General features: G+C 42.9%; 1 protein-coding gene across 1 annotated transcript in view; it reads right to left on the reverse strand.

Annotated features, from left to right (window-relative positions):
• IQCK (IQ motif containing K) overlaps positions 1-12193 on the reverse strand; it is a 168935-nt gene that overhangs the window by 29639 nt on the left and 127103 nt on the right. The window contains exon 8 of the mRNA XM_086375538.1: positions 6638-6749. Within this exon, the coding sequence (XP_086231664.1) occupies positions 6638-6749 (112 nt within the window). The remainder of the gene's footprint in view (positions 1-6637; positions 6750-12193) is intronic.

The following is a 12193-nucleotide window of genomic DNA, read 5'->3' on the forward strand; positions in this document are numbered from 1 at the left end:
GAAACCATAGGTCATAAGATATCAGACAAGCCGTGTATCATATTCGGGAGGATTCCTGAGAGCTTTGGGTCTGATGGTAGAATCCAAGAGAGTGTCTTGTCTCGCTGCATCTCTCCTCTGGGATGTGTCAGAACACAGGACAAAGAAAGGGCATGCCTGAGTCCCAGCCCTAGGGCCTCCCCGGCTGTGTGACCTTGGCAAGCCCTCGACCTTCCAGGCCCTCTACTTATTCATCTTTAAAATGAAAACCAGAGCTCCATCCACCAAATATGTATAGGCTGTCTGCTCTGTGCCAGGCTCTGTGCTAAATGATGAATAAGACACTCAGTCCCTGCACGAAACCCCTTCGAGCTTAGAGTCTAGTAGAGGAAATCAATGCAAAACTGCTTGAAGCATAGACATATTTTAAAATGACAATAACCAACATGTATGGGAACTATGTGCCAGGACTTATTCCAAAGATCATCTCTTGCAATCCTTTAACAACTGTATGAGACAGGACTATTAATAGTTCCATCTTGCACGTGGGAATACTGAGATTGAATGAAGTGAACTAGATCAGGGTCACACAGATAAAAGCAAAAAGATTCCAAGGGCAAGTCTTGCCAACTCCAAAACTCCACTGTTCTGCACTGACTTTCTTCTGAACTGACCACAGATCTGGGGACCGTGTTTAGAACGGTTTTCTTTCCCAAGGGCCATGTCTACAGTTTCATTGCAAATGAGAAATTTACCCACAAGTTCACAATGGGACGTTTACGGAAAACCTCATCTTGTTTGGAAAGCACTGCTCCTTTTGGAACCCTCGGAAGGTGGAAAGACGGCAAGGGACATGGGCAGCAGGTGGCCGAGATGGGACCAGTCATTCTGCCCTCTGCTGCTGGCTGGATCACTGCATTAAGTCCAGCCTGCACTCACTGTCACATAGCAAGCCAAACTAATCAGTGAGCCAGTGGCAAATCAACTAAAAAAAATAATAATAATAAGTAAAATCAGAAATAAATAGGCACACTGCCGCATGTTCCTTGATCTTTAATCTGATTACAGTTCTGATTGTCTTCTAGTTTTGAAATGAAAGGAACCAGCAGTTGTCCAGAGATGAGCCTGTCAAAACAGTTACAGCTCAACCTACTTCTTAAAAAGGGACACTAAGAACACCGATGTGATGAGCCCCTGCTCTGCACCAGGCTCTGTATGTGAACTCATACAAAGCTCAGAACTCCACCCATCTGTCCATTCATTCATAATCATAATAATCATCCAAAGAACTCTCAGATTCAACATTGTTCATACTTGATCATTTTCTATGTGTATGGATATGTGTGCATGTGTGTTATTGTTTTTTTCTGTATCATTGGAGTTTAAGTTGCATAAAACCTTCAGCATGCAACTTAAGAATAGGTTTCTGGGACTTTCCTTGTGGTCCAGGGGTTCAGTCCAGTCACTCAGTCATGTCCAATTCTTTGCGACCCCATGCACTACAGCATGCCAGGCTTCCCTGTCCATCACCAACTCCCGGAGCTTGCTCAAACTCATGTCCATTGAGTCGATGATGCCATCCAACCATCTCATCCTCTGTCGTCCCCTTCTCCTGCCTTCAATCTTTCCCAGCATCAGGGTCTTTGCCAATGGGTCAGTTCTTCCCATCAGGTGGCCAAAATGTTGGAGTTTCAGCTTCAGCATCAGTCCTTCCAATGAATATTCAGGACTGATTTCCTTTAGGATGGACTGGTTGGATCTCCTTGCAGTCCAAGGGACTCTCAAGAGTCTTCTCCAACACCACAGTTCAAAAGCATCAATTCTTTGGTGCTCAGCTTTCTTTATAGTCCATACATAACTACTGGAAAAACCATAGCTTTGACTAGATGGACCTTTGTTGGCAAAGTAATGTCTCCACTTTTTAATATGCTGTCTAGGTTGATCACAGCTTTTCTTCCAAGGAGCAAGCATCATTTAATTTCATGGCTGCAGTCACCATCTGCAGTGATTTTGGAGCCCCCCAAAATAAAGTCTCTCACTGTTTCCGTTGTTTCCCATCTACTTGCCATGAAATAGCATGGCAAATAGATGGTCCAGTGGTTAAGTGGTTAAGACATGGTCCCGTGGTTAAGACTTCACTTTCCAATGCAGGGGGGCGTGGGTTTGATCCCTGGTTGAGGAGCTAAGATCCCACATCCCTCCAATAAAATCAAAACATAAAACAGAAGCAATACTGTAACAAATTCAATAAAGACTTAAAAAAAATGATCCATATCCAAAAAAAAACAAACAAAGAGAATAGGAGGTTTCTGATATTGGCCAAGAACATTGATCAACATCAGGAAACTTAATAATACTATGTACCATTAATTAACATAAAGCCATACTCAAAGTTTGCTGTTTCAGTAATGTCTTTTATAGAATTTTCCCCCATCCAAGATCCAATCTAAGATCAGGCACAGCATTCAGCTGTCATATCTCTTTGGTCTCCTTTAATCTTTGTTTTTCTCAACATCAGCATTTTTGAAGAGTCCACACCAGTTATTTTGGAGCATGTCCTCAGTTTGGGTTGATCTGATGTTCCCTCGCAATTAGATAGGTTCCACTCATGCATTATTGATAGGAGTTGTGTATAAGAATGTGTGATGTGTGTCTTCCTCAGTACATCACATCAGGAGGCAGGTGATGTCAGTTTTTCCCAATATTGGTAACATTAATCTTCAGCACTTGGTTAAGGTGAGTCTGCCAGGTTTCTTTAGTGCAAAGTTATTATTTTCTTAGATTTTTTTAAAGCTTTTTATTTTGAATTGAGGCATAGCCAATTAACAGTGTTGTGATACTTTCAGGTGAACAGCAAAGGGACTCAGCCATATACATGCACATGCATCCATTCTCCCCCAAACTCCCCTCCCACCTAGGCTGCCACATAACGTTGAGCAGAGTAGCATGTGCCATGCAGGAGGTCTTTGTTGGTTATCCATTTTAAATTTAGCAGTGTGTACACATCGATCCTAAACTCCATATCCCTTCCCACCTTGGCAACCAAAAGTTTGTTCTTGAAGTCTGTGAGTCTCTTACTGTTTCATAAGTTCATTTGTATCATTTGCTTTCAGATTCTACATACAAGGGATGTCATATGATATTCCTCTTTCTCTGACTTACTTTACTGAGTATGACAATCTTTAGGTCCATCTGCTGCTGCAAATGCATTATTTCCTTCTTTTAATGGCTGAGTAATATTCCATTGTATATATTTACCACATCTTCTTTATCCATTCCTCTGTCAATGGACATTTAGGTGGCTTCCACGTCTTGACTATTGTAAACAGTGCAGCAGTGAACACTGGGGTACATGCATCCTTTCAGATCATGTTTTTCTCCAGATACATGCCCAGGAGTGGGATGTCAGGGACATGTGGCAGCTCTGCTTTAGTTTTTTAAGGAACATCCATACTGTTCTCCATAAAAGTTGTACCAGTTTACATTCCCACCAATAGTGTAGGAGGTTCCCTTCTCTTGTGGAGAGATATTTTAAGACTATGACTATCATGTCCCTCAATAAACTTTCACCCAGAGGTTTAGCATCTACTGATGATTCTTGCTTTAGTCAATTGATTTATTAATATGGTTACAAAATGGTGACTTTTAAATTCCATTATATCTTCTAAACATGTTAGTTGTCATTCTACTGTGGGAGAAAAGCCTCCTCTTCTCCCACATTTATTTATTTGGTTATTTCTGTATACCTATAGAGATTTGGATATTTATTTTAGTCAATGAGTTCATTGCTGTCAGTTAATTTTGATGCTTAAATTAAAAACTCAAGAGACTAGAAAATACCAGAGGGCATTACATATAATAGGTTTGTATGTGAAAGTCACTCAGTCATGTCGAACTCTTTGGGACCCCATGGACTATTCAGTCCATGGAATTCTCCAGGCCAGAATACTAGAGTGGGTAGCCATTCCCTTCTCCAGGGGATCTTTTCAACCCAGGGATCAAACCCAGGTCTCCCACACTGCAGGTGGATTCTTTACCAGCTGAGCCACCTGGGAAGCCCAAGAATACTGGAGGGAGTAGTCTATCCATCTCCAGGGAATCTTCCCGACCAAGAATCGAACAGGGGTCTCCTGCATTGCAGGCAGATTCTTTACCAGCTGAGCTACCAGGGAAGCCCATATAATAAGGTCATTTTTTATAAAACTTTTGTTTTAGCTATGTATATATGAAACCATCAGTATATTCATATGTCATAGATTGTGACATAAAACTATTTCTTTCTGGTTCACAATCCAACAATGTTGAGACTTGCTGGCCTAAAGGAGAATGCTGTATTTTTCTATCTTCCCTTAGACAGAAGTGGGTGCTTCCCCCATCCAAGCCCAAGGCAGGGGAGGGAAGATCCAAGAGAACAACTCAGAAAGATGAGGGGCTCCTCATTATCTGATTGGTCATCTCCTTTAAGGGTAGATTTCCACACACTTCAACCTACTGTGCCTGGGAGAGCAAGTTCAGGGGAACTGGGGAGACATGAGAGGTGGAGAAAAGGGGGCAGTGGAGAAGTCCGTGTCGGCTCCTGGTTTCCTGTGTCAAGTGAACACTGTTCCATTGGGCTCAAGAGGGCTGGCCACCGGCTAAGGAGACCCCAGGAACAAAAGGCTGGGAGAGCGCTGGCAGAAGTGGGGTCTGAGTGGAAGGAGAAGATGGAGTGGCAGAACCAGACCCCCAAAGCTTCTGCCCTGTGAGCTCTGAGGAAGTGCTCATGTGAAACGTAGGAGTCAGAGAGCCAGTGTGGGGCCGCCTGCCCACAGGACACGGATGACCACACAGTCTCAGCCAGAGAAGCAACAGCAGCCAAGAGAGGACCACATAGGAAGTGAGGGGACGATGCCCCCGGATCTCCCTCCCTCCCACTCCCAACCCCACTGAGTCAGAGCATTAAATCGGAGCTGAGATTGAGATTTTTAAGTAGGCTGGACTTCATGAAATCAGAACATACTTCAGAGACATGCCATGAAGGAAGTGGAAAGAGAGATTTGAGAGAACAGAATTGAAGACAGTCTCTGGGCAAAAAAAGAAGACTTTTTCCTAGATTCCATCATGTTGAGATTGCTCCATATTGTTCCTGGTCCCCTTAGGTGAGGCGAGTGGGGGCAGCCCCTCTGAGGCATTAATGCCCCTAAGCCGAGGGTGAGAAGGAATGGCCACAGAGCGCCCTGGGGAGGATGATTTGCCAGGAAAGGGATTGAAAGTGCAGTTGCGAGGTGAGGAAGGTGTTGGCATACAGCAGAACAAGAGAGACTAGGGGGACTGCAGTCTAGTGAAAAGGGACAAGGAATGGGGAGGATGGGGAGGTCAGAGCATGGACAGTGAGAGGATGGTGGTCTGTTGAGGGAGGTATGATCATTTTTTCCCGTTGGCTTTCATAATTTAAAAAATTCCCAAAATGCAAGATTTTCCCTAGTCCTGATTCCTAAAGGAAACTAACACTAACGTATTCTCCAGGCTTTTTAGACATCTCTATTTCCAAGCACGTATTTTAGTTAGTGAGTGTTAGTCAGCCACTTGTGTTCAACTCTGTGACCCCATGGACTGGAGCCCACCAGGCTCCTCTGTCCAGAGGATTCTCCAGGCAAAAATACTGGAGTGAGTAGCCATTCACTTCTCCAGGGGATCTTCCCACCCCAGGGACGGAACCCTGGTCTCCTGCTTTGCAAGGGGATTCTTAATGAATCTTAATTTTCTTAATGAAAATTTATTGTCCTGCAGTTATTTTCCCCTTGACAATCCATCATGAGTCTCATTCCATGTTGTTGGTTAAATAAATGACACTAAGTCAATACCACACAGCTATTAGACATCCCAATACCACTCTCTAGGGCTGACCAGAATGACGTTCTGAGTGTGTTCAGTGACAGTGGAGATGACACAATAGAATGAACAGATATATGGGAAGTAGAATGCAAAAACCCACATTTAATAATATACAAATGGATATTTATTTGCATCATTTTGTACTGGTAAAAGTATAGCAGGATGTTCACCAAAATTTTAACAGTGGTGACATTTCTGACTTTTCTCCTTTTTTGGTTATTTTTTTCCTAATTTTTCTACCACAAATATGTAGTAACAAAGTTTAAAAAAAAAAAAGGGGGAGGCAAATAGGACAAAATTGTGACATATACAAGACAGGTGAAGGGTGCTTGCTCTGTTATTCCTAGCGCTTCACTCTGTACATGTGTTTAATTTCTCAGAAAAGGGGCTAGGATGGCATAAAACAGCACTTAAGTTCAGACACACAATCAACAGCTTAGATGATAACTATCCATCACACTGATGGGCACTGTGTTTCCAAAATGATGGGTTATTCTTTTTGTTTGTAGCTAAAAAGAGAGAGAGAGAGAGAGAGAGAGAGAGAGCTGCAAACGCGGGATGACACTGACGTGTACCTAAGTGAGGGGAACAGCTGGAACAGTTACATCGCGTCACCGCTGTCATTCGGGAGCCGACTCTTTAACATGCCGCCCCCTCCCTTACCCCAGTGGAGTTCCGTGCAGAACAAGGACCCCAGGAAACCGCGCAGGGCTTCCTTCTTGATCCTGGAGCAAGACTCAGGCTTTTCCTGAATAAACCACAGGTTGTGAATCATACAACTGACCTTTTTGTTCTTGTTTGGCCCAGAAGATTTTGACTCGCTGGCGAATATACTTGTCCTCACGGAGCTTCTTCTGCCACTGACGCAATTCTTGAATCTCAGGATCGCAGCGAACCTGGAAAATTCCTGCAAAGCTTTAGTTCCCTTTCTACACACTTCTACACATTAACTTGCTAGCCCTGCAAGGAAAATCCTTTGTAAATCACCTGGATTACTTTTGATTCCAAATTAATCATTGTTCTAAATGAATTAACTATACTCCTAAAGCTCACGTAATATTCAAGAGTAAATGAGGCTGGATGAAGGTTTGCTATACTAATGGCAGGCTGAGAACTTTCTGGATCTGTGCTGTTCAACAGAAATATAATGAAACTACATGTGTAATTATAAATTTCCTTGAAGTCTCATCTTATTTTTAAAAAATATTTCTTTATTTATTGAAGGATAATTGACATACAATATGTTAGTTCCAGGTGATTTGACATTTAAATACCTTATGAAATGATCACCATAAGTCTAGTAACCATCTGTCACATACAAAATTGTTACAGTATAATTGGCTATATTCCTTAGGCTGTAAGTTACATCCCTATGACATTTATTTTATAACTGGAAGTTTTTGTACCTCTCAGTCACCTTCACGTCTTTGCACATTCCCCCACTCACCTCCCCTCTGGCAGCCACCAGTTTGTTCTCCCTATCTGTGAGTCTGTTTTATTTGTTCATTTGTTTTTTTAGATTCCATATATAAGTGAAATTTTACAGTATTTGTCTTTCTTTGACTTATTTTACTTAGCCTAATATCCTTTAGAATTATCCACGTTGTCACAAATGGCAAGATTTCATTCTTTTTTTATGATTCAGTAATACTCTGAAAGAGATGGGAACACCAGACCACCTGACCTGCCTCTTGAGAAATCTATATGCAGGTCAGGAAGCAACAGTTAGAACTGGAACAACAGACTGGTTCAAACTAGGAAAAGGAGTAGTATGTCAAGGCTGTATATTGTCACCCTGCTTATTTAACTTATATGCAGCGTACATCATGAAAAATGCTGGGCTGGAGGAAGCACAAGCTAGAATCAAGATTGCCAGGAGAAATATCAATAACCTCAGATATGCAGATGACACCACCCTTATGGCAGAAAGTGAAGAACTAAAGAGCTTCTTGATGAAAGATGAGAGGGGGAAACGTTGGCTTAAAGGTCAACATTCAAAAAACTAAGATCATGTCATCTGGCCCCATCACTTCATGGCAAATATGGGGAAACAGTGGCAGACTTTATTTTTTGGGGGGGCTCCAAAAATCACTGCAGATGGTGACTGCAGCCAAGAAATTAAAAGATACTTGCTCTTTGGAAGAAAAGTTGTGACTGACCTAGGCAGCCATATTAAAAAGCCAACAAAGGTCCATCTGGTCAAGGCTATGGTTTTTCCAGTAGTCATGTATGAATGTGAGAGTTGGACTATAAAGAAAGCTGGGCACCAAAAAATATATGCTTTTGAACTGTGGTGTTGGAGAAGACTCCTGAAGTCTTGAAGACTCAAGAAGTCCCTTGGACTGCAAGGAGATCCAGTCAATCCTAAAATAAATCAGTCCTGAATATTCATTGGAAGGTCTGATGTTGAAGCTGAAACTCCAATACTTTAGCCACCTGATTTGAAGAACTGATTCATTGGAAAAGACCCTGATGCTGGGGAAGATTGAAGGCAGGAGGAGAAGGGGACGACAGAGGATGAGATGTTTGGGTGGCATCACTGATTCAATGCACATGAGTTTGTGCAAGCTCTGGGAGTTGGTGATGGACAGGGAGGCCTGGCGTGCTGCAGTCCACGGGGTCGCACAGAGTCAGACACGACTGAGCGACTGAACCGAACTGAAACACATGTATGCTGCTACTGCTAAGTCACTTCAGTTGTGTTCGACTCTGTGCGACCCCATAGATGGCAGCCTACCAGGTTCCTCTGTCCCTGGGATTCTCCAGGCAAGAACACTGGAGTGGGTTGCCATTTCCTTCTCCAATGCATGAAAGTGAAAAGTGAAAGTGAAGTCACTCATTTGTGTCTGACTCTTCACGACCCCATGGACTGCAGCCTACCAGGCTCCTCCGTCCATGGGATTTTCCAGGCAAGAGTACTGGAGTGGGGTGCCATTGCCTTCTCCAGTATATATATATATAACACATCTTGATTCATTAATCCATCCATGGACACTTCAGTTGCTTCCATAATCTTAGCTATTGTAAATAATGCTGCAGTGAACATAGTTCCCCAACCAGGGATCAAATGCAGGCCCTTGGCAGTGAAAACACAAGTCCTAACCATTGGAGCACCAGGAATTCCTGTATCTTTCTGAATTAGTGTTTTTGTTTTCTTAGGGTAAATACCCAGAAGTGAAATTGCTGGATTACATGATAGTTCTATTGCAATCTCATTTCAAAAAGTGAAAATAAACTGACAAGATTATTTTAAGAATACATTTTGTTGGACTTCCCTCGTGGTCCAGTGGCTAAAACTCTACACTCCCAATTCAGTGGGGCCTGGATTTGATTCCTGGTCAGGGAACTAGATCCCACATGGCTCAACTAAATACCCCACATGGTGCAATGAAGATCAAAGATCCTGAGTGCTGCAACTAAGACCTGATGCAGCCAAATAAATAAATATTTAAAAAGGAATACATTTTATCTAACTTGAAAGATCCAAAATACTATCATTTCAACACATAATCAATATAAAATATTTTTATGAACTATTTTGCTGTTTTCTATACTAAGTATCCAACCTCTGATATGTATTTCACTTACAGAATATTTAAATTTGGATATTTTAAAGTGCTCAATAGCTGCATGTAGCTGGTGGCTATTGTACAGGACAGCAGAGTTCTAGACAAAACAGTTCTATTTGATTGAGTGCCTACTGCATACTGGGCTTTGTACAAGGCATTGGGAATAAAGAAATAACTAGTGGTAATTGTAATAATAATTATTAAACCATTAATATAACTCATAATTATTGAACATTTATGTCTCAGTCATTGTTTAGGTTTTTATATATTTTAACCATCAAAAGCAGATTATCCCCATCTTACAGATAAGGAAACCAAGTTTAAGTGGTTTGTGTAATCTCACAGCTAGGAAATGGATTCAAACATAGGCAAGATGTTCCAGTTTCCCTTGAGAGACACAGGATTCACAGGAGCAAGATCAGTAAGGTGTGGTAAGAGTAAGGATATCAGTGAGTACAAGGGGACACAGAGCGGGAAGCGAACTCAGCCTGGAGAGGTCAGGAAAGCCTTCATGGAGGAGATCGCCTCTGGGCTGAGTGTGGAAGGACAACCTGGAGTTGGCTGTGGAGAGGAGGCGAGTGGAGTGTCATGGCGTCCTGGGGACCTGGCATTTAAGGAAAATGAGTAAAGAAAGCCCAGGAAGCGGGCAAGTGGGAGAGCACAGGCTCCTCTAAAGGGGCAGCTGCCCCCAGCTCTGCTGATCCAGGCGACGCCTCCAAGCCAGGACCCAACCTCCCGATTTTCCCGGACACCACTGGGTCTTCAGACTTCCTACTCTGATCATTGGAACCCAGGCTTCCTACTGTGATCACTGCAATCCTTTGATTTGAACCATTCAAAGTCACTCACACATCCACCTTTCCAGGGCAAGAACACGGTCCTCGAAAGAGCTACACTGAGTCCCAACTCACAGTACCAGCCACCTCATTGCCATTCCTCTGTGTTCCTCCCCCATCGGGAGAGTCTACCTCTTACTTCTCTCATAGTAACTTGACTTTGGGAGCCTGTTGCCCTTCCCTCCCATTAGATTTTCAGTCAAGTCACCAGGAACTCCAGTTCTTATAAATTATGGTAAAATGCACATAACATAAAATCTATCATTTTAACCAAAGTATAAAATTCAGTGGCATGAGTGTATTTACAATATTGTACAAACATCACCACTATCTAATTCCAGAAGATCGTCATCATCCAAAAAAGAAATCACAAATGCATTAAGCAGTCACTTGCAATTCTCCCCTCTCCCCAGCCCCTGGCACCCACTAATCTGCTGTAGTCTCCATGTGTGGTGTTGTGCTTAGTCGCTGCTACTGTTAAGTCGCTTCAGTCGTGTCCGACTCTGTGTGACCCCATAGACGGCAGCCCAACAGGCTCCCCCGTCCCTGGGATTCTCCAGGCAAGAGTATTGGAGTGGAGTGCCATTGCCTTCTCCAATGCATGAAAGTGAAAAGTGAAAATGAAGTCGCTCAGTCGTGTCCGACTCTTAGCGACCCCATGGACTGCAGCCCACCAGGCTCCTCTGTCCATGGGATTTTCCAGGTAAGAGTACTGGAGTGGGGTGCCATTACCTCCTCCAGGGGATCTTCCCAACCCAAGGGCTGAACCCAGGTCTCCCACATTGCAGGCAGATTCTTTACCAACTGAGCCACAAGGGAAGCCCAAGAATACTGGAGTGGGTAGCCTATCGCTTCTCCAGGGGATCTTCCAAACCCAGGAATCAAACCGGGGTTTCCTGCATTGCAGGCAGATTCTTTACCAGCTGAGCTACCAGGGAAGCCCGTAGTCTCCACAGTCTCATCTTAATCTGTAGATTCACAGTCTCTATGGATTTCCTATTCTGGATATTTTATATAAATAAACTCATTAGTAGGTAGCATTTTGTGTCTGGATTCTTTCATTTATTGTTGTTGTTCAGCCACTAAGTTGTGTTCAACTCTTTGCAACCCCATGAGCAGCAGCACGCCAGGCTCTCTGTCCTCCACTGTCTCCCGAAGTTTGCTCAGATTCATGTCCTTTGAGCTGGTGATGCCATCTAACCATCTCATCCTCTGCTTGCCCCCCTTCAAAAGCTCTAGCATGGTCAATGAAGCAGAAGTAGATGTTCTTCTGGAACTCCCTTGCTTTCTCCATGATCCAATGAATGCTGGCAATTCGATCTCTGGTTCCTCTGTCTCTTTGAAACCCAGCTTGTACACCTGGAAGCTTTCGGTTCATGTACTGCTGAAGCATAGCTTGAAGGATTTTGAGCATTACCTTGCTCGCATATGACATGAGCACAACTCTGCAGTACTTTGAACATTCTTTGGCATTGCTTGTCTTTGGGATTGGAATGAAAACTGACCTTTTCCAGTCCTGGGGCTACCTCTGAGTTTTCCAAATTTGCTGGCATATTAAGCATAACACTTTAACAACATCATCTTTTAGGATTTGAAATAGCTCAGCTGAAATTTCATCACCTCCACTAGCTTTGTTCGTACTGATGCTTCCTAAGGCCCATTTGACTTCACATTCCAGGATGTCTGGCTCTAGGTGAGTGACCACTAACCACACCATTGTGGTTATCTGGGTCATTAAGATCATTTTTGTATAGTTCTTCTGCATATTCTTGCCACCTCTTCTTAATCTCTTCTGCTTCTGTTAGGTCCTTATCTTTTCTGTCCTTTATTGTTCCCATCCATGCATGAAATGTTCCATTGATATCTCCAATTTTCTTGAAGATATCTCTAGTCTTTCCCATTCTATTGTTTTCTTTTACTTTTTTGCATTGTTCA

This window comes from Bos grunniens, chromosome 25 (assembly GCF_055505025.1).
Source record: "Bos grunniens cultivar Pamir isolate PY7600 chromosome 25, Bosgru_T2T1.0, whole genome shotgun sequence".
In the NCBI taxonomy this organism is placed as follows: Eukaryota; Metazoa; Chordata; class Mammalia; order Artiodactyla; family Bovidae; genus Bos; species Bos grunniens.